This window comes from Capricornis sumatraensis, chromosome 5 (genome assembly GCF_032405125.1).
Source record: "Capricornis sumatraensis isolate serow.1 chromosome 5, serow.2, whole genome shotgun sequence".
Classification (NCBI taxonomy): domain Eukaryota; kingdom Metazoa; phylum Chordata; class Mammalia; order Artiodactyla; family Bovidae; genus Capricornis; species Capricornis sumatraensis.
The window spans coordinates 53674281-53702156 of record NC_091073.1 but is presented as its reverse complement, the minus strand read 5'-3'; the positions used below and the strand labels follow the sequence as shown (position 1 = coordinate 53702156).

At 39.3% G+C, this 27876-nt stretch overlaps 1 protein-coding gene across 1 annotated transcript; it reads left to right on the top strand.

Annotated features, from left to right (window-relative positions):
- Positions 1-1240: 1240 nt before the first annotated feature.
- SLC26A3 (solute carrier family 26 member 3) lies at positions 1241-26757 on the top strand. The gene is made up of 20 exons (XM_068972926.1): positions 1241-1371; positions 1851-1990; positions 3227-3337; positions 3824-3996; positions 5802-5966; positions 7502-7654; positions 8396-8478; positions 11940-12087; positions 12199-12312; positions 12420-12497; positions 15650-15745; positions 16942-17048; positions 18335-18404; positions 18493-18585; positions 20137-20232; positions 20546-20779; positions 22212-22266; positions 24707-24849; positions 24973-25041; positions 26734-26757. The coding sequence occupies exons 1-20, from the start codon at positions 1241-1243 to the stop codon at positions 26755-26757; spliced, it is 2283 nt and encodes a 760-aa protein (XP_068829027.1).
- Positions 26758-27876: the final 1119 nt, after the last annotated feature.

Here is a 27876-nt window from a genome sequence, read left to right as displayed (position 1 = left end):
TAAAATGACCAAGGGAAAGAACTAATGTGTTTCCATCAACAACCTGGTGAAAATATGAGTAAAGCAACAAAATGGTGGCTTTTTTTTTTTTTTTGTCCATGGCAGCATCTGCCATAAATAGAATGCACAGTACCTGAGTCATCTTCATTCTAAGGTTGGCTAGACTGGGGACATTCCGGGCAACCCAGTGGTTAAGACTTGGGGCTTCCCCCACAGGGGGTATTGGTTCAATCCCTGCTTGGGGAGCAAAGATCCCACATGCCTTGTGGGGCAGCCAAAAAGGAAAAGAGAGAGAAAATTTATTTATGGGACTTCCTTGCTGCAGTCCACCGGATCACAGAGTCAGACACAACTGAGTGACTGAACTGAACAGAACTTGGCTGTCCAGTGGTCAAGGCTTCGACTTCCAATGCCAGGGCATGGGTTTAATCCCTGGTCAGGAAACTAAGAGCTCACGTGCCTTGCAGCCAAAAAATCAAAACATAAAACAGAAAGAATACTGTAACAAATTCAACAAAGATTTTTTAAATGGTCCACATAAAGAAAGAATAGCGAAGAGGGTCTCACAGTCATAACAAAGTTCACAGGGACTCAAATGCTAGAGGTCAAGCCAGAGGTTGAGGCAGAAATGATAAGAAAATAACTTGAATGGGCAATATGCCTTGAAGTTCACAGATTAAAAGCATTTTAAAAGATATTACAAAAATTCTGATGGATCAAATGGAATAGCCTTGGTTCGAGTTATCAGCAATGAATAGACTTTGATTTAAATCTTATGTGGCCCAGTATCCACAATGCCATAACTTTGGGAACTTTGCTGAAAAAAAAAATTTGAGTAAATTCTTTTCTTGAGCTCTTGCTTTACAAATCAAAAATGCACTGACTAGTTAGTAAACTGAGTCACTCACTTCCTATTGTTCTTTGGCAATCTTTTAAAAATCAATCAATCAAAACCCTTGTTTACTTACCCAATGAATCCATGTCCAGCTCATTGCAGTAAAAAGAGATATCACTGTCACAAAACACAGTCTAGGTCCCTTAATCCAGCCTCTTTTGATCTCAAAAGGTGGTAACATTCAGTTCAGAGCTCACTCATCTGTAAATTGCATCACATTATCTCTGAGTTATTTAAGAAGCAAGCTGTGTTTGGTTTCAGGCATTTTAACCTGCTAAAGGCACGAAGCGTTTGCCACATAGTTTCAAAGGTCTTCCACTTACTACAACCGTCAGAGAAAGCAAAATGATCGAACCCATCGGGAATCAGTACGTTGTGGCCAGGCCAGTGTATTCTGCAAATGCTTTTGGGGAAGAACATAAGAAGAAACACAGACATCATAAGACACTTCTGGATCATCTCAAAAAGTTGTGCCGGTAAGATGTTTTCTAAAGAACTGGTATTAGGAGTAAATGAAGCACTTTCTCTGAAAATTTTAAGCTTCCAAGTTCTTTCTAGCCCAGTCTCCAGAGTCAGTCTTTCCATCTTTGATTTCCAAACCTCCTACTCCAGGGCTAGATAGGTAGTCTCTGAAATGAACACCATCTCAGCTCTCGACACAATCTTTCCATATCAGAAAACTGAGATGAGGACAGAGGAAAATTTTCTGTCAACTGTTGTACAAGTCAAGCTGAGGATGACAAATAAGTTCTATTGTAGCTAAAGAAAAGAAGTATTTTTCTTAAAAAAAAAAAAACCCTTTGGTGGTAGTCAGGGCAGCTAGTACATGCAAAGAGGTGAATATTAGTGGGAAGATTAGTGCAATGATATCATCTTTAACAAATTTCCATCTACAATAGGTACTAAACTTAAAATTGGATATTAATTAACTGACCTGTGGTTTTCATTGTTACAGCTGTTCTGCACAAAAGGCCAAGAAAATTGCCTTCTCGTTGTTCCCCATAGCATCTTGGTTGCCAGCATATCGCATAAAGGAATGGCTCCTCAGTGACATTGTTTCTGGAGTCAGCACAGGGCTGGTGGCTGTACTGCAAGGTAACTTTTTTTTGAGATGTAATTTATATATCATAAAATTCATCCTTTTAATGGGTAAATTCGGTATTGGGTTTGTTTGTTTGTTTGTTTTGGATATTTACAAAATCTTGTGCAACTAAGGTTGTGCAACTGTCATGGCTAAATAATTCTGAGACATTTTCACCATATCCATCCCCCCAGATCTCTTGCAAATCACTTCCCATCCTCCCTCCACCCAGCCCCTTGGCAAAAACTTTCTGTCTCATTGGAGTTATCTATTCTGGACGTTTCATGCAAACAGAATCACAGAACATATCAATCTTCTGTGTCTTGTTTCTTTCACTTAGCATAATGTTTGCAAGTTTCTCCCATGATGTACAAGTCCTTCATGCACTTTTATGGATGAATAAGATCCTACTCTGTAGATACACCACATTTTGTTTGTCCGTTCATGAGTTGATGGACATTGGGTTGTCTCCACCCTGTGGCTTTTATGAATAACACTGATACTATTATGAACACTTGCACACAAGTTTTTGTGTGAACGTATGTTTTAATCCTCTTGGGTATATACCTAGGAGTAAAATTGCTGTGTCATATAATAATTCACTAGCAATGGTGAAGATTCAAAGTCCTCCACATCCTTGTGAACACTTGTTACTGTCTGCCTTTGTTATTTTAGCTATCCTACTGAGTATGAAATGGTATCTCACTGTGGTTTTGATTTGCATTCTTCTAATGACTAATGATGTTGAGCATCTTTTCATGTGCTTACTGGCCATTTGTATATCTTTGGAGAAATGTCTTTTTAAATCTTTTGTATATTTTAAAATTACGTTATGTGTCTTTTATTTTTGAGTGGCAATGGTTGCTTACACATTCTGGATAATAGACCTTTATCCAACATATGATTTGCAGATAATTTCTCCCTTTCTGAGGGATGTCATTTCCCTTTTTCATAGTATCTTTGAAGTACCCATTTTTACATTTTGATGGAGTCCAGTTTATGTGTTTTAAATTTGGCCGCTTATGTTATAGGTGTCACTAAGAAACCCTTGCTTAATTCAAGGACACAAAGGTTTATACCTAAGTTTTCTTGCAATAGTTTTATAGATTTAGCTCTTACATTTACATCTTTGATACATTTGAGTTAATAAAACAAGTTTTAAGGTGCAATCTTAAATACTAGAAGACCCTAATTAAAACTTCTATGATCCTTTGCATGAAATAAGAACACTGATGCTTGTATATTTACAGGTTTAGCATTTGCACTGCTAGTCACCATCCCCCCAGGCTATGGGCTATATGCAGCCTTTTTCCCAGTCATCATCTACTTTTTCTTGGGCACTTCTAGACACATATCTGTGGGTAAGTGAATTACTGGGCTAATTAATGCTCATTGCTTTTTCTTTACGAATGACGTTCGCCATGCATTGTAGTATGCGTGCTAAGTTGCTTCAGTTGTGTCCGACTCTTTGCAAACCTATGGGCTGCAAAGGCTCCTCTGTCCATGGGATTTTCCAGGCAAGAATACTGGAGTGGGTTGCCGTGCCCTCCTCTAGAGGATCGTCCCAACCCAGGGATCAAACCCAGGTCGCTTATGTCTCCTGCACTGGCAGGCGGTCTCTTTACCACTGGCACCACCTGGGAAGCCCCAGTCATGAATTGTATCAATTCCATATTGTGCAACATCCAGAAGAGGAGTCATAATTTCTTGTAATTACAAATTAGAACTGAGGCTTGGGAAGGAGACCAGAACTCCAGATGGTAATCTTTCTACATGCTACATTTTGGTTGAAAGACAACTGTGCTATGAGGAAGCATAATGACCACAATTCACCCTCTCTTTATTAGGTCCATTTCCAGTTCTGAGTATGATGGTGGGAGCAGTAGTTGTGAGATTAACCGCAACAGACAATACAGCTGATTCAACATTCACTAATAGCTCAATGACTAATGATTCATCAATAGATGAGCAGAAGGTGATAGTGGCTGCAACAGTTACAATTCTTTCTGGAATCATCCAGGTGAGCATTTGTCCCATAATCTACCCTCCCCAATCTATGTGTCCTGACTGGTACACATCTTTCTGGTTTTTCTCCTTCTTGCCACCCCTCCCAACTCTTCCTGTTAGTTGGTGTGCCTCCCTCAGTGGCCCACTGGAAATAATTTAAGAAGAGTCACTCATGGCAACCATAAGAGGAGGGACAGATCCACTTTTCGAAGAGGAGTGAACATGGGTCTGGAGAGTAGGAAATATGAGAACATGGAGGCACATGTGATGACAAGTCAATGCTGAACTCAATAGAATACCTGGGAATTGATACACTCACAGTTCTTACTAAACAGAACTGTATGCAAGTAATAGAGAAACTGGAAGCTTGGAAATTTTTTCTCATTTCACATTGTGTGTGTGTGTTCAGTCACATCATTTGTTTCTGACTCTTTGCCACCCCATGGACTATAGGCTGCCGGGCTCTTCCATGGGACTATCCCAGCAAGAATACTGGAGGGGGTTGCCATTTCCTACTCCAAGTGATCTTCCCAACCCAGGGATAGAACTGGTGGCTCCTGCATTGGCAGGCAAGTTCTTTACCACTGAGTCAACTGGGAAGCCCAATTTCTTATTGAAAGTGAAAGTGTTAGTTGCTCAGTCGTGTTCAACTCTTTGTGACCCCATGGACTCTGTCCATGGAATTCTCTAGGCAAGAATACTGGAGTGGCTTGCCATTTCCTTCTCCAGGGGATCTTCCTGACCCAGGGATCGAACCTGGGTCTCCCACATTGCAAGCAGATTCTTTATCATTTCAGCCACCAGGGAAGCCCTGAAGCTTACCATCTGAGCCACCAGGAAAGCCCCAGACGGTAAAGAATCTACCTGCAATGTAGGATAACGGGGTTCGATCCCTGGGTTGGGAAGATACCCTGGAGAAGAGAATGGCTACGCACTCCAGTATCCTTGACTGGAGAATTCTATAGTCCACATAGATTAGGGAGGGGCTTAAAGACTTACTCCCAAGCCACACCCCCACCACCATGACTGGATTGTAAAAAATGTCCCTGTTCTCAAGATGTTAGATAGTGATAATGTCAAACGCCTCAAGGTGTTGCCTAAAGACAAAAGTGAAAAAAGAGTCAATTTAAACCAAGACAATAGTGATATGTCAGTTCAATGATGGGGTCTGAGTGCATCTCCGATTCTAGTGCTTTTGCAAACTCACAGTTCAGGTTGCATTCTGGTGACAGGAGTGGAGAGTCAGGCCAACTTTCTATACCCATTTACATTATTGCAAAATCCTAATGCTTTGGAGAAATGAATCAGTTTTGCCCTCAGTTAAAATCAAGCAGTTTTGATGTCATAAACAGTTATGTATTTTCCAACAAAAGTTGACCAACTTGTTTGAGGGAATCTGAATGGATGCTTGCCCATGCATGCAACAGCAACCAAAAAAAAGTAACTGACAATTCCCTGGGAAAAATTATGAGGACTGATGTTAGATAAAATTCTGCTATGAAAAGTTTATGGGGTGAGTCTCCTAAAAATACTTTGCCTTCAAAAGAGGGAAGAAAAGAAACATGCTAGTTCTTGGAGGTATACTGAAATGATGTGCTATTTGAACACCATGTAACATTTGGGGCTGCGGCGGGGAGGAGGGAAGCAGAGGGAGGTACCTTAATGGGAGGTGTTCCAAGAGGCTGAGACACTTTTTTCTTCCAGACCCAAGAGTGGAGGCTGAACCTCCACAGTTTGAACCATTTCAGTGGTTGATCTTTCAGATTGCCGAGGTATATTGTGAATCTACACTAACAAGGCTCTGTCCTCTCTTTGCAGTTGCTGATGGGGGTTCTACGGCTGGGCTTCGTGGTGATTTATCTATCTGAGTCCCTAATCAGTGGCTTCACCACCGCTGCCGCCATTCATGTTGTGGTATCCCAGCTCAAATTTATGCTTCAGCTGACAGTCCCCGCACATACCGATCCATTTTCACTTTTTAAAGTGAGTATTTTTTTTTGCTTCAAAGATAAGGAATACACGAAATTCACTATCATGTTTCCCAGAGAACTTTCTTTTTGTGCCTTTGCTACGGGGCTTACTTAACAACTTCCAGGAAATCAACAGGCTGAGAAATGTATTCACATGAAGAAAAAGTTAGTGGCAAAGAGAACAACACTGAAAATCTTTCACAACTCCCATGAAGCTGATGTAAACAACAGAAATTACGTATCACTTCTTCTAGGTTTGACTCTTCAGTATATTTCAAAAGAAAAAAAATGATGGCGCACATGATGAAAAGCTTTGTCCCGAGTTTTAAAATCTTTCTCAAAATCTTATGTTGAAAGAAATGTGCTAATTGGATGGCACTGCTTCCCTATTTCTAAAAAAGCAGGTCTTGTTTTTTTAGAATTGAAATTCTTCTGACTCTTATGTATCCTTGTTTATAAAGCAAAAGGAAATTGGCCAATATGTAAATAGAACAGTGGTTTTTCTCTCCTCTGGAGGATGTACTTTAGAACAAACAGTGTTCTTAGTGCCTCTGAATTTATATATTTAAGTCCTCACTCGTTTTTCTTTTGTGAGTCTAGCTAAAGGTTTGTCTCCTCTGTTTATCTTTTCAAAAAGCTAGCTTTTAGTTCCATTGATCTTTTCTATTTTTTTTTTTTAGTCTCTGCTTAAATTCTTCCCTCTCTGTTCTTTGTTATTTCCTTCTTTTTCCTGACTGTGGGGCTTGTTAGTGCTTCTATCAAGACAGTGTTTGGGAGTCTGAGGCAAAACTTGCTCCAAGTTGGAGCCAGACCTCTCTCACTCCCATTCAGAGCTATTCCAGAAGTGGAATCTTTAGGGAGTCATTTGGGATCCAGTCTGGGCCTGCTTGAGCTGTCCAGATCCCATAGATATGGAAATCCAACTGGCCTTGAGAATTAAGACTGTAAACAGTGCACAGCTAGCCAGGAAACTATTTTCCAAAGTGACAGAGAGAGTCAATGAAGCAATATCAGGGGTCTGAACCTTAATTTAAAAAGCCAGGAATTCAGGGGAAACATGCTAAGAAAAACTGTCAAAGGTGAAAGGTGATTCCCTGGACAGAGCAATAGTGTTGATTATGAAATGAAAAATGAAGTATACATATAGCTGATTCACTTCGTTGTGCAGGAGAAGCTAACACAGCATTGTAAAGCAATTTTATTCCAATAATAAAAACAAGAAACAACAAAAAAAAAAAACGATGGCAATGACACCTAAGAGTAGAAGAGACCAGTTCTAAAAATGTGAAAAGCATTCCAGAAAATCTGACACCAGATGAAGAGCATCGCTAAACCAGTGTGATGACAATGCTACGCTAACTTACTCTTCTCATATCTCCATGCTAGTCTCTACAATTACTAGTGTCTAACATGAGCAGAAGAGGCAACTGCTATCCATCTGTCAGTCCTTTCATGACTTAAGTTTATTTTTATGCATTTGGAATTAAATGTTGTATCCAAATTACACATTAATATAGCACTTGGGTTTTTTAATTTTTATACTTTCAGGTCCTAGAGTCCGTATTCTCACAAATAGAGAAGACTAATATTGCAGACCTTGTGACATCCTTGGTTATCCTGGTGGTAGTATTTGTGGTTAAAGAACTAAATCAGCGCTACAAAGCCAAGCTTCCTGTGCCCATCCCAATTGAGCTCATTGTGGTAAGTGATCATCTTCTGCTTTCCTTTCATAATTCGTTTGCCTTGTGTTTTTTTTTTAATTTCTTTTTTAAAAATTAATTTATTTATTTTAACTGGAGGCTAATTACTTTACAATATTGTGGTGGTTTTCGCGATACGTTGCCATGAATCAGCCACGGGTGTACCTGTGTCTCCCATCCTGAACCCCTCTCCCAACTCCCTCTGGGTTGTCCCAGTACACTGGCTTGGAGTGCCCCGTTTCATGCATCGAACTTGGACTGGTGATCTATTTCACATATGGTAATATACACGTTCCAATGCTATTCTCTCAAATCATCCCACCCTCACCTTCTGCCTTGTGTTTTTATGTTGAAAGCCCTCTCTATCTGTAAATTAGGAGGTTTTAGTGAGACAGGCAATCTCTCTGCAGTTTCTGGTATGATATTTAGTACGGTATTTTTCTTCATTCATACTTTAATAACTTGCTTTGATGATTTGAGGTTTATTCTTTCCATGTAAGGCAAGAGAGCTGCCCTCTGAAAAGCCTGGTGATAGACTCATTGGAATGAAGCTGTGGTTCTGTTTCAGCAGTACATTAGAATTGCCTTGGGACTTCTCAAAAAGTAGCCAAACCTGAGCTTGAGATTCCTATGTAATAAGTCACAGGGTGGCCTTTGGCAACGGTACTTTTTTTTTTTTTTCCAAAGCAAGATTCTTAGTGACATCTCCCATTTCTAACTTGGGCAATTTGCAACTTTGCAGACTGTGATCGCAACGGGTGTGTCCTATGGCTTTGACTTCAAAACCAGGTTTAATGTGGCTGTGATTGGGGAGATGAAACCTGGGTAAGTGTCTATCTCATGACGGCATCTCCAAGCACCAAGAGAGTTGGCAGTAGTGACAGAGGACTCTAAGCTGAAATGCATTAACCCTCCTCAGCACTCTCCCTGTATCTGGCATCCATCACGCATCCCGGAGGAAGGCTCACTTCTGTCCTTCTAGGAATAAGTCACGAAGGACATCAGGTCTGCAGTTCTTAATATCAAAAAGTGTCTCCAGGTGAAAGAACTCACAAATCAGAGAAGGGACTCACACGCCCGTAAAAGCAAGATAGTAGAAGTAGAAAAAGAGGTTAAACTTGTTCCTTCTCGTAAAAAAGAACCGAGAGAAACCAGATTTCCCTGGCCATTAATTACCATAAACACTATGTAGTGTTTTGTTTGAAGTTACTGGAGCCAAGTTCCAATAGTTCAAAGGAGACACTGAAGGAATACCTGCCACACACTGCTTGAGCAATCCAGATGGGCACACTCTGTCCTTTCTCAAGATCAAGTTCAAAACAAGCCCAGAGCAACTCTTACTGCTCCAAAAGGCTGGGAGGTGCAGCTTTTACAAGGAGTCTGAAAATGTAGTCCATTGCCTTTATTCAGTTGTTGAGAGAGATCCAGTTTTGTGCTCTCTCCTTTCTCTGTCTTCTGACCATTACATCAGTTTCTTCCAGCTTGCTTACCAAGGAAACGTTGTATTCCTGGTAACGAAATGAAATGAAAATGAAACAAAAATGAAAACCTTCCCTCCTTTCCATACCTAGGAATATTTAAGAATTATTCTAGGAATAAGAATTTATATGCATTTCATTGTTGACTTAAAAATAACTAACTTCTAATAGAAAGTGAAAGGTGAAAGTGAAGTCGCTCAGTCGTGTCTGACTCTTTGGGACTCCATGGACTGTAGCCTACCAGGTTCCTCCATCCATGGGATTTTCCAGGCAAGAATACTGGAGTGGGTTGCCATTTCCTTCTCCAGGAGATCTTCCCGACCCAGGGATTGAACCGGGGTCTCCTGCGTTGTAGGCAGATGCTTTACTGTCTGAGCCACAAGGGAACTTCTATTAGAAGCAAATATATATTTTTAAGCAAAAAATATTTTTATCACCAGATAAAAATGTGTTATACTTGTGATATTTAGATCACAAATATCACTTTAAATGGTAGAAATTAGGCTGAAGTTGAAAGACTATTTCTAGGGTTTCTCTCTACTCTGCAACTTTCAAGTGATTATACTTTATCTTGTCAGAAGATTTTGGAAATAAAAGATAAACTTAAGATCACTGAATTACAGTGACATTACTTAGCAAATGTATTTTAAATGTCAATGGACTTCTTTCCATAGTATGTGTGGGTGAAGAAGGGGGTGACATATTTATAGATCATCACACCCTACAGACAGGCAGTGTAGCCCAGTAAGCAAATTCATGCTTTCTAGAGGCAGAGTGCCTGGAATTTACTCCAGACTCACTTTCTGACCTTGAGCAAATAATTAAACTCTGTGCCTTAATATCTTTGGCTGTAAAAAATGGGGCTAAAACTAGTCATTATTACACAGGATTCTTGTAAGGATTAAGTGAGTTAATTAATGCATGTGATATCCTGAAGTGCCTGGCCTACTGTAAGTATTCAAACTGCACTACTGCTATTCTTAATTTATCACCTAAATTACTGTGCCAGACACTTTACATGCTTTTTACACTCCCACTTCTTCTGAGTGATGATTGAGTGGACATTTTAAATGCCCATTGGTGTTTGCAAATAGAATATAAGTGAAAGATAATGATTATTAATTATTGCTAATCTGCTATTAATGAATATGACATCTTAGAAGTGACTTTGTGAAGTCATGTACACTGAGGGCAAATACTTGGCTGAAGGAGAGAGATCATCGAAAGAGTAGACAGAACACCAAGGATATATTCAGATTCCAGAGGGACACTGTAATAGTAGCTAAGAGGCACTTTGTACTTTACAATGTGTGAATAGTATTCACATTCATTGTTTTATTTTATGAAGAAAAGAGAACAAGTGTTACTATCAGCACTTTACAAATGAGGAACCTGGGTGAGGAGCACAGCCAGGAAATCAGTCCAGTTTTCAGGCTGCAAACCCCCATCACATCATTCTGCCTATGGCATTAGAACAAAATAATAATAGCAGGCTTCTGGGTATTTTGGTATAAAATGCAAATTGTATCACTCATTTTATATTTTACATATATAATATTCCTAGCTAACTTTCTGATTTATAAAAGCTGCAGAATATGAAATAATAGTACTCCTTCAAAATTAGAGCTAAAACTGTATTAACACTTACAAAACATGAACAGCAATTAAAAAAGAATTGAATGGACCCAGTTAACCCAGTTGTAATAAGTTTTACATCAGAAACAGATGTTTATAGGAGCTGAACATTTTAGTAAATTTATTTAACTGCTCTAAGTCCATGCGGTATAAACACAGACATATCCTCTGTGACTTCAGTGTTTCCCTGACATAATCCCACTTTAAATGGAAGCCCACTCTCCATCACAGCTGCAGTTGGCTGTAGCCGATTAGTGGAGCTCAGGGCAGAGTCCAGCGCTTGTTTGCTAAGAGTTTGCCATGAAAGGTTATTGTTATCAATGGAGGGAAATATATCTTGCTTTCCTTGTCTCAGAACTGTATTTGCTCAAAGAGCCTTCATCCATGGATAACTATTGGCGGTATCATGAGTGATGCTTTGTAAACCAATGTAACAATACAACTGGGATCTGAGATGTTTTGCAGGAAGCTTATATTGATCTAAATGTACACTGTAATGCAGCTATACTAGCAAAATCATATCAGATTTATCACTATCATTGGACTAGTTTTACAATCTTATATCAAATCCAGGCAGCATTGCTTTTCAACATTAAGATAACAGATTGCAAGGTATTCAGTGGTGCTAAATTCTTGCTAGTCATACTTGAAAGGCACAACTCAGCCTAGAACGCATTCATTCATTCATTGACTTGCTCAACAAATACTGACCACCTGATATATGCTGTGAGAAGTGTTTGATTCTGGTCATAGAACAGTGAACTAGTCATTGTCCCTGCTCTGGGTCTGGGTGAGAGTTTCCGGTTGGGAGGGCAGGTGGAAAGAGGAGGAATCAAATACTGGAGAAGCACAGACAATCTCGCCTAACCCTGACCTTGGGGATGAGAAATGACTTTCTGGAGGGAAGGATGGGAATGAAGGGAATGGTTCAGGCAGAGGGAACAGCAACTTAGAAGCTCCCAAGGTGGGAGATGATGGGTGATGAGAAACAAAGAAAACTTGGTATAGCTGGAGTCTAAATTCTGAGAAATGGTAGTAATTAAGCACGATGTGGAGCAAGGGGTCATTGGGGCCTTGCTAAGGAATTTGGATTTTTTCTTGAGGATACAAGGATGCTGTTGAAGGCTTCTTACCAGGTGGGCAACATTCTGACTTGCTTAATTTCAATTTCAGGTTTCAGGCCCCTGTCACACCTAGCAGGCAGACTTTCCAAGATACCATTGGAGACTCCTTTGGCATTGCCATTGTTGGCTTTGCAGTGGCCTTTTCTGTGGCCAGCGTCTACTCCCTCAAGTATGATTATCCCATTGATGGCAATCAGGTAAGTATACAACTGACAATGGGTCTAATTAGGCAACTTGAACTGCTACTTTGCATACATAATATTGATGGTGCTGCATCTAAAAAAGATTCCTCCTTGCTCTCCTGTCAGGAGTTGATCGCCTTGGGAGCGAGTAACATATTCGGTGGATCATTCAAAGGATTTGCAGCAAGTACTTCTCTCTCCAGATCGGGGGTCCAGGAGAGTACAGGAGGCAAAACTCAGGTCCTGGGGGGTCTTTGCTAAGAGGCCCATCTTTGCATGAGTCCCTGGGGATTTGGAACCCTGGGGGAAAGTTGAGTTTGTGATGAGAAATGTTCTCGTCTCCACAGATAGCTGGCCTTCTCTCTGCTGTCATCGTACTGATTGTCATTGTTGCCATCGGATTTCTCTTGGAGCCTCTACAAAAGGTAGCACTCATCCCTCGGGCTGACATCTCTCTCCTTTGGATGATGAACAGAGAACTCTGGTTCTTAAACTCATGAGGCATAAACTAAACTAGGGAACATGAGTATCTACAAACTCTCAAGTACTTCTTAGCCAATATTCTATGGGCCAAAAATATTTCTTTCTCTCTTGGTACTACTTTATAAATGTTAGGAATGCAAATACCCAACAACGCTACTCTTAAAACTCTGCACTGCCTTATCAGCTCTACTCTGCTGATCAACTCTACTCTTGAGCCTCTATGTGTTTACCCCGGATATGATTAATGTTTAGGTTGGAAGGTACCCTGGCACTGAAGTTTCCATATGGGTTGACTAAAGTGAAGATTTTCTTAAAGGTTGATGCCATTGAGGCCTGTATGGAATTCAGAGAATGGCACTACCAACCACACAACTTGTTCTTAGGAGTACGCCCTGCGGCTCCCAGAGTGTGGTTTGACTCCAAGACCAAAACGGTCAAACTGATGGATGGGAGCAAACGGTTAGACTTTGACCTTGCACCTTTACCCTCATGCTCCTCTGTCTGCCTCTCCAGAATTGCTGTAATTTTTGAGGATGTAGTTTTATGCTTTGTCCACCACTGCAGTACCCAGGTTACAAAAATAGCAGCAGGCCCTAGGAAACACAGGATCTGTAGGAAACCAAATGATGGTCAATATATTGTTCTTTGCAGTGTTACTGTGATTTTGAGGTGGTACAGAGGGCACTGGCTCTAGTCCTATAGACATTCTTCTAATCCTGCTCTGCTGCTTATTATCTCTGTGATTTAGGCAGATCATTTAACCTCTTGAACCTCAAGTTGCCCATTTGTAAAATAGAGAGGGAAATAGCACCCACTTCACAGAGTTGTTGTGAAAATTAAATGAAATAGGGCATGTGAAGTATTAATATTTAGTCCAGGGTGTGGCACATGATAAACACTTAACCAATGATACCCTTTATTGGGAAGATTATTATTGTTGTTATTCTAAACATCCAATTATACCTCTGACTACAGAGGACACAGACATAGGACACAGTCCACCAAAGTCTGTTGGTTTTTATGTAGGCCTTTTTCTTTGTTGGTTGGTAGCTGGAACATGAGTTTTATCCCAGGTTTCTGGTGTCCTGATATGGTTATCCCAAACCTGGCCAAACAGTGCACAGTACTTGTTGTCAAAATTATGCATTTTTATTGTGCTAACCTGATTTCCAAAGGAATGGCATAAAAAGAGTCAAAAAGTCACCCCTAAAGAAATATTATGTGTAAGAATTGTATATCTCAATAAAAATAAATGCACACACAACCCCCCTACATAGAGAATTCGGCCCGGTGTACTTCTTCCTGTGTGTATCCTTGGTCTCTACCTCACCCACTTCAATTTGGAGAAACTAAAAAAAAAAGCAATTGCCACTTAAAATCCTATCTCTTTCGTAAATAAATGACACCAACAACACTGGCCAGGATGTTAATCAAAGGCCCTACTTTGTAGAGGATCCATCTGACAATTACTTCTTAGATCACTGTGTCTATAATGTTTTTGTTTCGTCTAAATAACTGGTCTGTTTTATCATATGAAGGCAAAATAACCTTTCATGATAGCTAAGAATGAATGCTCCTTAAGCACTTATTAAGCATCAGCGGAGTTCTAAGCGTTTTTTAGATAGTTAACCCTTAGGATCAGTTACAGTCAGGACAGCCAGTTCCTGGTAAATGATCCCCCCTTTCCCTGTCGGTGGCTTCTCAATGCTCTGTAATCTTTATTTTTTTTAAGGAGTTACTGCGTATGTATTTCATTGTAAACTGTTACAAATTTTTTTAATTTAAAAACATTTTAATCGACGTATAGTTAATTTACAATGCTGTATTAGTTTCATGTGTACAGGGAAGTGATTCAATTATATATTCTTTTTCAGATTCTTCTCCCTTATTGGAAGATACTGAGTATAGTTCCCTGTGTTATACCGTAGGTCCTTCTTATTTGTGGGTGTTTAGTCACTAAGTAGTCACTAAGTAGTTTAAGTCCGACTGTTTTGAGACCCCCATGGATTGTAGCCTCCCAGCCTCCTCTGTCCATCGGATTTCCCAGGCAAGAATACTGGAGTGGGTTGCCATTTCCTTCTCCAGGGAATCATCCTGATCCAGGGTTCGAACCTGAGTCTTTTCATTAGCAAGCAGATTCTTTGCCACTAAGCCACCAGGGAAGCCCCTTTGTTATTTACCTAGTTTCAAATTGTTTTTCCATGGAATACTGACTAGGTACGAATTAATGAAAAGAAAAAAATAACATGTCTCCTTTGCAAGTTGCACTTGACTTGTTTTATACTAAAGTTCCCCAAAGCAGGAGGCTTATTGTACAGAGTTCCGTGAACCATTCATCCAGCTCCCACAGGGGTGGCATCTTACACAGCTACAAGGCAATATCAAAACCAGTACATTAACGCTGGAAGGACAGGTGCTGAAACTGAAGCTCCAGTACTTTGGCCGCCTGATGCAAACAACTGACTCACTGGAAAAGACCCTGACGTTGGGAAAGATTGAAGGCAGGAGGAGAAGGGGACGACAGAGGATGAGATGGTTGGATGGCATCACCAACTCAATGGACATGAGTTTGAACAAGTTCCAGGAGTCGGTGATGGACAGAGAAGCCTGGTGTGCTTCAGTCCATGGGGTCAAAGAGAGTAGGACACAACTGAGTGACTGAACTGAACTGAGCTAAAGCTTTGAATTCTATTCCAAGACCCCCAAGCTCCCTGAGGTTTTTTTTTTTTTAAACAAAGAGCAACACCCACTCCCTACTACAGTAAATAGACACACACTAGACTATCTCTGATTAGAAAGAATTGCTTTCAGTCACAGGTCTTCAGATCTGCCTTTCTGTGTCCCCAGGTACAGATGAGTAAGTGCTATCAGATGGCACGTTCCTGTCACTGTAGTGGAGCCAAAATCATACCTGGGGATAGGTCAGAGTTCCAGGGCTGCTGTGCTATGCATTGGCATTGTACACAGGAAAAGGGTGTATCATTTGATAGGCTCTGAGGCCCTTGAAAGGATTCACTTATCTACAGCCTTCACCTTTGCTTCTATATGGTTATTGGATTATCTCAAAGTACATCTGCTCTTCATGTTTCCACAGTCTGTCCTGGCAGCTTTAGCACTTGGAAACTTGAAAGGAATGCTGATGCAGTTTGCGGAAATACGAAGATTGTGGCGAAAGGATAAGTATGATTGTGTAAGTAGAGGTGATATTATCTGAGAGAAGAATTGGAATTGCATTTTAATGCTGATGTAAAATGTCTATTTATATTGTAAACAAAGGGAAATCTTGTTCCTATCTACCTGTTCAAATAACCTGCTTGTTTTCTTTGCTATCTTGAAACTGCACACTCTAATGATTATTCTCTGGGATTTTAATGAAAAATGATGAGTTACTTACAAGTAGGAAATAGTCCATGAAGCACAAAGAGACCACTTCTTAGATCTCTTCTAAAAATTCTTGCAGTCAACTCTAATGCCACAGAAACTCTGAATCTTACGGTATTCATTGCTTCTGGTCTTCATTACCTCGTATGGCAGTGTCCAAAGAAGAACCCAAATTCTGAACATTCCTTTTGGAAACACTCTGTAAAGCCTCCCCTCATTCTCAACAAGCCTTGCTCTGAGAAGCTGTGTCCCTACATTATATCAGGGTCAACGTCTGTGGTGTAAAAAGGCTTGTTAACATAGCCTATGGTTCTTAACAAGCATAAAGTAATAAGCCAGGTTTAGTTTTGCTGCTGCTAGATCAGTGTTAGGGACTTTTACACGTCTGAGACATGCTAGGAGTCTGATAGAGATAAAAGTGTTAGTCGCTCAGTCATGTCCAACTTTTTGTGACTTTATGGACTATAGCCCACCCACTAGGCTCCTCTGTCCATGGAATTCTCCAGGCAAGAATACTGAAGTGGGTAGCCATTCTCTTCTCCAGGGCATCTTCCTGACTCAGGAATCGAACCCTGGTCTCCTGCATTGCAGGCAGATTCTTTAGCAGATGGGCTCCCCAGGGAAACCCCCAGCAGAGATAGTAGTCTTCATTAAATCAGCAGACCAAAAGTAAGATATTAGTCCAGATTCTCCCGATTAATAACAAACAGCAACTGGTTCTGGAATTTTAGCTGGGACAGATTCAGTCATTTCCTTAACTGGTTCAGGGATGGGGTTAGAAAATGGATACACTCTCTCGGGATTTTTAGAAAGATTTGCTTGTGCTTCTGCAGCATCTGAACCTGAGCCAGCAGAATGACCGGAAGGCAGCTCCCTTCTACTGTGTACTCCCGACCTCCGCTTTGGACACTAGAAGTTCATGCTTTCTTATACCTCTGAACCTAGGACACTGTATTTGAATCAGAGTAGTAAACGGTAATGTATGTGTTGCTCTTTTTTTGACAGCTAATCTGGGTCATGACCTTCATCTTTGCCGTTGTCCTGGGGCTCGGTTTGGGCCTGGCAGCTAGCGTGGCATTTCAGCTCCTGACTATCGTCTTCAGGACTCAGTTGTAAGTGCTCACTGTGGTCTGCATCCTTGCAGGCTTTGACTTGCCTGGGTCAGAGGAGGAAAAAACCTGTCACAGGTTAGGGGGAAAGCACTTTAGTTGATAGGTATGCAAATCTATCAAGACTGGCCAGACTGGGACTTCCCCTGGTGGTCCAGTGCTTGATTCTGCACTTTCAGTGCAGGGGGTGTGGGTTTGATTCTTGGTTGGGGAACTAAGATCCCACAAGCCTTACCATGCAAACCCCACCCCCCTAAAAGAAAAGAAAAGAAGATTGGCCAGTCTATTCTGCCTCACTCCAAGACCTGAAGGCAAAAGATGGCCCAACCTTACATCAGCCGAATCTCACCAGTTGTTGGTCTGCTTCCTTCTTTGACAATTCAAATAAATCATAATTCTCTAAGTCTGTTTACCCAGCTGTAAACGGGAAGTAATTCTGAGCGAGTTTACTGTCTTTGCCTCAGACTTGTTAAACACAGGGCAAGTGTTCCTGAGAAGATTCTGAGATTCTGTGTGTCTGAGGGAGGGTTGTTTCTCTGGGCAAGTTGTTAGATTGGACTCCCACCTGGAAATCATGAAGCTGGATTTAGAGAACTTTTCAAAGGCCCCTTTCAACTTAAAATGCCACAAAAGCCACTTAGAAGTCTTGATTTTTTAACAGAATTCAAACAGATTTCCTCTCCAAACATCTTCTGGATTCTTAAATTTGTTATAAAACATCACCACCATGTGGTCACTCAGCCTTTGATGGATCATATGATGTGACAGAGAGAGAAGGCTTCTTGGGATCTAAGGTGTCCTAGAATAGAAGGTGCTATCATACTTAACTCTGATGGACTGATGGAATACATTTACACGGAGATGTTCCCACACTCTTCTATTTACTTGTATTTTCATTCATTTCTTGGGGACTCATCAAACATGAGACAAATTGAGTGGTTGTAGGCAAGTCATAATAGTTCTCTATGTCCTCATCCATACAACAAGGTGATTGTATCTGCCTTATTTCACCCAATAACTGTAATATTCAGAATCAAAATGGCAAAGGCATATGGAAGTGCTTTGTAAACTGGATGTGGGAGATGGGAGAGGAGGCACAGTTTCGGAGCTGTGGGAGGGTCAGTCAAACAAGGTGTTTGCCCTCCAGGGCATGATGGCATGAGAATTTTCCAATCTTTAAACTTTGGATAAGCGAGCCTGCTTTGGGTTGCTAGGAAAACACCAGCGTTAGCCTTATAGGCTTAATAAATATGCATGAATGATTCACTTGGTGTTGATTTTCCCTACAGTCCCAAATGCAGCACCCTGGCTAATGTTGGAAGGAGCAACATCTATAAGAATAGAAAAGATTATTCTGAAGTAAGCTTCATTTTTTTACTCTTATTTGCTAAGTAATATTAACATAAATCGAATGGGCACCATCTAATATGATTTATCTGCCTTACAGATATATGAACCAGAAGGCGTGAAGATTTTCAGATGCCCATCTCCTATCTACTTTGCAAACATTAGTTTCTTTAAGCAGAAACTTATTGATGCTGTAAGGTTTGGGGTTATTAATTTTTTTTAATTCCACTGAATACCTAGGAATGAAACGCTTATTCTATAACAAGGAGGAGGGTCACTGATTTCACAAATACTGCAGATGGGTAGTGTTCATATTTTTGTATCTTGTCCCAGGTGGAACTATCTTAATAGGGGTCCATTAACATGTTAGGAAATGAGACTTTTTATCTAAGTTCCCATATAGAGACTCTTTTCATTATATATTGCTGTAAAGTAAAAAGATTTACCATAAGATAGATGGTCTCCTATAGATTTTCCTTGGGAATCAACTTCAGAAACAATAGGAGTCTTTAATGTTTGACTGCATCATTGAAGAGATTCAGGATAGCAAGTGAATACTTAAAAATGAATAAATAAAATATAAATGAATATTTAACACTAAATAACAACTAGTGTCCCTGGTGGACTGGAAAGAAGCTGACAAAAAAGCAGACTTTAAGGTTAAGAAACAAAAGCTCAGCACTCTTTCACGTTCCTTCTGGTCCGCTCTGTCCCTCACATAGAGCTTGCCTTACGCCCTAACTATTTTTAGTCATCTGTTATACATCAAATATCTTTCTACCCAAGTTTTTTTTTTTTTTTTTTACAAAAATGGGATCAGATTGTCTATCTGGCTTTAGATACTGTTCTTTTCACTTAATCTAGTATCTTTTCATCTCACTACATTTTTTGGTCAAGGGTTTTTTATTATATAATTTGATCCTCCTTATTACTCTGGGCTTCCCAGGTGGTGTTAATGGGTAAAGAACCCTCCTGCCAAAGCAGGAGACATAAGAGATGAGGATTTGATCCCTGGGTCAGAAAGGTCCTCTGGAGGAGGAAATGGCAACCCACTCCAGTATTCTTGCCTGGAGAATCCCATGGACAGAGGAGCCTGGCAGGCTACAGTCCATGGAGTCGCGAAGTCGACTTAGCACGCACACATGTACTTATTACTCTGGAGCTAAATATTACTGCGGTAAGAACACATTTGTTTTGGAAAGGAAAAAAATGAAGGTTACCCTCATATCTAACACTAAAATTATAGAAAGTTCATATAGTAGATATTATAATTCTATAAATTCTAATAGAATAAAAAATATCTAGAAGCAGGATACTAATTAGATACCACTCATATTCAACAAACGGAAAAAAATAAAATGAAATTCCCTAAGGGTTGTGTGGAAAGAAAACAAAAACTTCAAATAGTTTCGATCCATTTGTGGATACTCTAGGGATAAAACCTGGATGGTACAGAGGTTTTTCAATGTTAGTTAACTGCATACAGAATAGCAGACCATAGGTCTGATACAATGCCCTCAATGATGATGTTAAATTTTGAATTTCAAAGCAAATTTAAATTTTAATGTAAATATCTTTCATATATGTCCCAGTCCCTCAACCCATCCCATTTAATTATGCTATAATTATCCCATTTAATTAAGTAGAATTATGCTATAGCTAGAATTAGGTTATATAAGCAGAATTATGCTATATAAGTAGCAGAATATTCAGCATTCTTGTAACACAGCAATGGGTTTTTCAGATTGGCTTTCGTCCACTTCGAATTCTTCGCAAGCGCAACAAGGCTTTGAAGAAAATCCGAAAAATGCAGAAGAAAGGCCTGCTACAAGTAACACCAGTAAGTTCTTTCCCACATTTCTACGTATTACAGCTAAAAGCTTAGTAAAAGGTAGTTCAAGTGGTTGGTTCCATTTCTTTTAATGAAATGGCAGATAAACAAAGTACTTCATGTGTCAATTAGTGTCATGTTTTTAGAGGTCTCTTTAAAATTGTATTCTCCAGGGAAAATTTCTATTCTCCAAATAAAAGAATTAAAATCCCATCACTTGAGCCAACTTTGACTCTATGCTTCAGAAATTCACTGGTTAACCTTAACATTCAGTGCTTTTCTTGGTCACAGTTTTTACGCATGTTAGTATCCTCTCTTGCAGAAAGGATTTATATGTACTGTTGATGGCTTTAAAGATTCTGATGAAGAGCTGGACAATGATAAGATTGAAGAGCTGGATCAGCCCATCAATACCACAGACCTGCCTTTCCAAATAGACTGGAATGCTAATCTTCCTCTCAACATTGTGGTCCCTAAAATCAACCTCCACAGCCTCATTCTTGACTTTTCAGCAGTGTCATTTCTTGATGTTTCTTCAATGAGGGGTCTCAAAACGGTAATTTTTTTCTGAATGAAAACAACTAATCAGTGACTACAGGTTAAAAAAAAAGTTGTATTTGTGGATGGATGTTCCTTTAGATAACACATGCATGCTTAAGCAGAAGTAAAATTTAATCTTAGAATATTTCATGGAGGGAGTGCAGGTGGGGTGTGTTTGGTGGACTCTTTAAAGTGCATTTCCCATGAGACTGCATATAATTTCTGACATATGCTTATAGGCAATGCTGCTCACAATCCTATTAAATTCCAGTTCTGCTGTGTTTCAAATCCTTGTGGGTTTGAAAATTGTCCTGAAACAGAGATCTTGCAAGAAAGTAGAATAGTGGTCCTTTTATTTGCCAATGAACTTTAACTTGGCTATATAACAATTTGTCTTTTTTTTAAGTTAGATATATGAAAGAATATATGTCATGTATGATTTTAAAAAACAGAACTGTAACAATCTGGTTGCAAGCTGTTTCCTTACCACAGGTTTGTCAATGTTTCTAAAAGAGTTTCTAACAGAAATGTCGAAACAGATATAAAGAAAATTTAAGAATGTTAACATCCCCCTCTTTTGCATTTTTTTAAACAGAAATCTGCCTACATAAAAACTGAGCTAAGATCTATTAAGTATAGGTGAACTGGATATAAAATTAGAAAACAGGATTAATTTTATCTCCTTCAAACTTAACCTTTTAAAAAAATCTTAGTATCACATGACCTTGGAGACTGCTTTTTCTTCGTTTGCTTTTGTCTATTTTTGTTTTGAAGGAGAAAATACACATAACATTTATTTTTTGATCTTGGCATATAGCACAAAAGACAGGGACTCTACCTTAGGTTTTCTGAAGGTCCTAATTCTTACTTCAGCCCAGCAGAGCCTCCAGAAGTTTTTACTGATGATAATAGTGATATTAATGATCACTATTGATATTAATGTAAACAGGACAAGCTACTTTCCTTATCTTTTATAACCTTACTCACATCACTACTGGCATTTGTTCTGAGCCTCGAGACCAGGAAAATGGATAAAGATTCTTTGGTGCTAGACACATTCAGGCACTATGGACAGGAATAATGAACAACATATGGGTTATGGGTTTTTTAAAACGTTTATATATATAGAAAGCTCTCGTAAAGATCATTCCATAGAAGAAACTGTTTAAAAATTACATCAGGGTTCCTCTTTTGAGTCAAAGCAGACATTTTTTCGTTATACTTCCTTCAAGAATGATCGTCTTTGACTGAAGAGAAGAGTTCTTTCCTTTAGACTTCTGTCATAGAGCCTTGTTATTAATTCTAGTATCTCTATAGTATTATCTCTTTTAAAAATGTAAAGGGCTCTGAAAGCAACATATTAGCATAAGACACAATTATGATAGTTTTCTTTACGTTTCTGACAAGCGAAACTGTTCCCTAAGAAAGATCTGCTTTCTTTTTAACAGATTCTGCAAGAATTTATCAGGATCCAGGTAGATGTGTATATTGCTGGAACTGACGGTAAGTTGTTCTATTTTTATTTTCTGACAATCCCTTTACTGCTAGCTCTCAATCTACACAGCTTCTCCTAAGAACAGGCATTTATTATGATCACCAAGAAGGTCTAATTTGTAGATTTCCAACAGCAATCTCCAGGGAAACAGCATCTTTATATTTGAGTTGTGTTGATACATAATTGACTTTACAATTTTAATTCTAGTTTAACGGGCAGCAAAGGAGTGAATGTGTAGCCTAAGTTTACTCTAAACTTCCTAAAAAAGTAGGTTTACTCTCTTCCTTGCCTCCATTGAATTAGCAGCCCATAATTACCTGGTCTCTGCTTCACTTCACTGATGAGGCTGCCCTTGCCAAGGTCATCAATGATATCACGGTGATCAAAGATCAACCACCCCCATCCCAGCCTCATTCTCTCAGAGCTTTAACAGCGGGCTCTTTTTGGCCTCTGTCTCCCTGACTTTGGAAAGACCTGTCTTCTGAGTCCCTTCCCACCATTCTCAGAGCTCTGCAGTATCTCACACTGGCTCCTAGCCACACTGCTATCTATGTTAATGAACCCACAAACTGTATCTCCAGCTCAGACCTTTTTTCTGAGCAGCAGACCCGTGTATTCAACCATCTGGATGTCCTCCAACTACCTAAGATACACATATTCAAAACTAAATATACACATCCCCCCAACTACTACTTCTCCTTTTCTATCTTGGTCACTACATCACCACATACCCACCCAGTTGCCCGAAGTACAAACTTTGGAGCCATCTTTAATCTCTCCTCCCCATTCCTCTATATTCGGTGAGTCACCGTGAATATTTAATATTGAATCAGTCTCTTCCTCTCCATTTCTACAGCCTTAATCTAGCTCCTTATCCTTCCTCATCTAAGTCCTCTGAAAGAACTAATCAGTGTCCTTGTCCATCCCTAGAATGTTCTCCCATCCCATTTTCTGACTCATCTCATTAATCTTTCTCATGAAGCTTATAGTCCAGTGGGAAAGCCTGATAATAAACAAAGATATTTCAGGTAATGATAAATGCTGTCAAGAAAAAAATCAGGGTTGAGACATAGAGCCACAGGGGTAATGCTATTTTACACAGGTGATTAAGGATGTCCAGAAACTCAACATTTGAGCAGAGACTGGAATGAAGTGAAGGAATCAATCTTTAAAGTGTCTTGGGAGAAAGCATTTTAGGGAGGTATGAAGCAGGCATTAATTTTTGCTCTGTACTGGCTCCTGTCCATAAAATCTACAGATATACCCTAGTTTCAAGGGTTCCTTATAATTAAAAATATCCTCTTAATCTCAGTAATCCTTTAAACAATTTTACTCTTCCATCATCCCAGGTCTCTTGAAAGCATCTCATCCTGCTGCCTCTGCTGCCTGGCACCCCTCTAGGCCCTTAGCTAAGGTCGTCACCCTTGCTCACTGAATGCCACCTGCATCCTGACAACCGCAGTGCCCTCATCTCCCTCTGCTGCAGTTACTGCAAGGTCTTGTCCTTGCTGAAAGTTTCCCTGTGAACAGACTTCCCCACCTCCATGCTTTCATACCTTCCCTTCCTCCTCTTGCCCCAAATCCTAGGCATTCTTTAAATGGTATCTGCTTCATTAACTTTCCCAGAATCCTGCCAAGTGGAAACAATGTTTACCCTTCTCTCTCTGAATTTCCACGGCACATGATGTGTGACCCTCTTATTCATTTGACAACAATGTGAGAACCTACTATATTCTAGGCATTATTTTAAGAACCAAGAAAACATTAATTTTAAAAATTAGATTGCTTCCTGCCTCTATGATTCTACTTTTCATTAAGATAATATATATGCTCTGTCTTCCTCAAGGGCAAGATTCATATCTAATTTATCTTTTGATGCTACCCAGCCAGAGCTTTGCATATAATAGACATGAGGCAATATTTGATTGACTGATCTGAGCCAACGATGCTGGTTAGTTCTTCCAAGAATAGAAGTAATTCCTCAAAGATTACTGGAGAGGTAATGGAGGGAGCCAAGGATGATGTTTTCTGATGGTATCCAGCAGCTTTGGTAAAATGGACTACAGTAAGCTAATTGGTAAATCCAGAACCATGACATTGGTCCATGACTATATGTTCTATTTTGGCAGAATCTCCATTTTTAGTAATAAGCCACCTTTGAAGCTCCTGTTATTAACAAGAGAAATTAACCCACAAGGCTCCTGCCTAACAGTGTTTCTCATTTGATCCTTTTTGGTATTTCACATGCAATTTTATTACAAAGATGCCCTTCAGTTCCAGAAGATGTTGTACTAATGGTACACTAATATTGTACTGCTGCAACTCCCAAACACTTTACCGAACACCAGTGAAACGCACATTTGAAAACAGACATTCAAGTCCCCAACCTCAAGGAGAAGCCCATGGTCAAACACTTAACTTCTGTTATTCTTTCTTGCCTCTCTTCAGATGACTTCATTGAGAAGCTTACACGGTGTGAATTTTTTGATGATGAAGTCAAGGACTCAATATTTTTCTTAACAATCCATGATGCTGTTTTGCATATTTTGATGAAGAAAGATTACAGTACTTCAAAGTTTAATCCCAGTCAGGTATCAACTTTTGGGCAACTTTCATGTTTGTATAAACAACCACCAGTACTTCTTAAATTTCTCTTTATTTTTCAACATTAAAAAGCATATTTCTAATTCTTAATTCCATCCTGGTTTTCTCAGGAAGTAGAAGCAAAATCTGATGATTTCACCATCAGTACAAATGGAGGGTTACGTAATCGGGAATGTCAGGTAAGAATCTTCAGCAGGTTTATGTATACATAGACAGTATGACGAAGAACTTTCAAAATGCTGAGGCCTCTTCCAGCACGCCACAGAAAGTCCAGCACCTGTTTGAGCCTCTGTGCCTCATTCCTAGAAAACTGAAGCAATCCCCATCTAATAGGGACATTAGCGGAAAATAAACTCAGATCAATACAAAAAGAGATGGAAAACAGTAACACTAGACCTCTTATTGCAATAATGAGCATATAGAAAGAGAATGTTTTATGTTTTCAAAGTATTTACAACCAAGATCTTATTCTGGTCTTGTCATAATCCATGAGGCAGAGAAGGAAATACTATTTCCACCTACAGATGAATTCATGATGGAGCTGAGAAGCTAAGTACACTTCCTGACCCCTAGAGGCATGGGAAGCCCCTAGCCAGTATCTAGCTCAGTGCTGAATGTTAGGTTCCTTCACTTCCTTACTAGAAAGAGTTGCCAAATCATTTAACTGTATAGTGCCATTTCATTCTAGAACATTCATTTCTAGAATATTCAGTCCTTTAAAGGTCTGTCCCTAGTTTGGGAAAAGCAGAACTACAAATCAAAATGAGTATCCCCTATAAAGCAAGTATATGGTAAATGCCTTACATTCATGATACAACACGCAAAGAAGATATCTTCATTTCACAAATGAGGAAATTAGAAGGGCTCAGAGAGTTAAACTAATTTGCTTAGGGTCATGCACCAAATTGACAGCAACAGGATCTGAAGCAAGATCAGTCTGATGTCAAGATCTATGCTCTACAGACTATATTATACTGGCTCTATCCTTTGGTGAAAAACTACAAGGAAGAAGCCAATGCTTGTCTTCTCTCATATGAAGAAAGGTCTAAGAAGCGTATCAAAAAGGAATTTAAGTTAGAAGCAATGTATAGCATTAAGATAACCCTGCGTGATTATTAAGAGTTCAAACAGAAAAACCTTAGATAAAAGAGCCATTCCAGAAACCTTGATACACCTGAGGGGTGAGGGGAACCATAATTCTGCTTCCTGGGGCTGTTTTCCAGGGAAATTCACTCCTAGCACCGTGTCTGAGGACTCTATAAAGACAGCCTTACCAGAAACCCTCTGCCCAGCAGCTGGACTCAGAATTGTCACCAAGTTTTAAGGGATAAAGTAAAGGAACAGAATTTCAATCCAATGTCTGATCAAAGCTTTAGAATCAACTGTCAGACAGAATATAGTCAATACCATCCTGTATCTGTTTCTCTATATTTTTTAAAAAACAAGCATTTAACACAAGCCCCTTGTATTACTTAGAGGAAGATAAATTGGTGGTTGTGGTTATGCCACCAGTGGTGATTCATGTAAAAGCTGAGTGTCCCTAGCCAGCACACATAAGCCCTTGGAGTTTGTGTGGCCCCTGAAACAAATGTGAAGAAATAATTACTACAACACATTATATTATTTTGGTTAAATTAGGCCTTTGAAAAATACACTTCTACTACAACATGGTATCACATGGGTCTACATTAACCAAATATCCCTGGAAGATGTTTGATCATTAAAATTGAAGACAAATTTGTTGGTGAATCCAGTAAATTCTAGCTCCCAATTTTAATCAGATTTTACTCCTTTTACATACAAGATATGACTTTTAAAAGGGATAGAACTTAACAAGTCTTTTAAAACAAAAACTTTCTCTCTTCTTCCAGGTACCAATTGAAACAAAATTCTAAACAAAATGTAATTCAGAGATCCTCATCCCTCACATAAAGAAGAACTTTATACCCAGAAAGTTATTGCTAAGTTCATACATTGTATGAAGAGTATTTCTGACAGAAGTTATGTTTCAAACTTTGGAACGAGATTGTTCTAGCATGGTATATTTTTCACATATCTAGTAACCAATTATGTAAATGCTTTTAATTTTCTACTTTGTAGATTTATCAAAAGAAAATTATTTTGTTTATAAGTATTTTTATAGCACTGGCAGATTTCCATCCAAGCCACTGCTTTTGTGCATAGTTTGCAGTGCGTCTGCACCACTGCTTTGAATCTTGTAATTTATATAGTTCATACTGACATATACTCATTTAAAAAAATCAACTGTACAATAGGTGTGTCTTGCTTTATTAAGTTTCTTATTAGCTTTCTGAAACATGCTGAGTCCTCTTTACAGTGATCTGACTGGAAACCTGCTACATGAGAATCCTTCTAACCTTTCGGCAATGAGACTTGTATTTTATAAATTTATTTATTTTATGTAACAGAAATTAAACATCATCACCAACAGTAAAAGATTCAGTGGCCTCTGTTCAACATAAAGCCACTCTGTTAACGGGAAAAGTTGTCCCAATTGTTTTAGATCTCACTTCTAAATGTTTGTGAAAGTACTCTTTCATCCTTTATTAATAGTCTTACTGAGAGGGCTTGTCTACTTGACTTAAAACCAATTACAGAAAAATAAACGCTTATTCACATATCTTCTCTTAATTAAAAACTAGAATCTCAACACTTTTTATAGCAACCTCCATCACAATCCATTCAACCATAACATCTTGAGGTTCACTTTCCTCGTCCTTAAATGTTTTATTTTCTCTGAGGCCTCTAAGGTGAATATGCTGAGTAAGGGGTATGCATGGAGCTGGAGCTGGACCTTGACTTGCCTGCCTCGGAGCAAATACTGGAAATTGACTAGGACAAAAACTCTGATCTTTTATTTAGGAAGAGGTCAAGAGATTGGTGCTGGGAGATAAAAATAAAACTTACACAAATCAGAGCAAGACTGAAGGGGAGAGGACATCCAATGATCAACTGGGAGACAGAACCACTTGTCAAGAAGCAGCTATATTACT

Excerpts from the sequence above, each read along its gene's own strand:
- SLC26A3 (XM_068972926.1), top strand. The coding sequence starts at position 1,241 with ATGATCGAACCCATCGGGAATCAGTACGTTGTGGCCAGGCCAGTGTAT. Across the intron at positions 5,967-7,501 it reads ATCCATTTTCACTTTTTAAA|GTCCTAGAGTCCGTATTCTC; the intron begins GTGAGTATTTTT and ends TTATACTTTCAG. Across the intron at positions 7,655-8,395 it reads TCCCAATTGAGCTCATTGTG|ACTGTGATCGCAACGGGTGT; the intron begins GTAAGTGATCAT and ends GCAACTTTGCAG.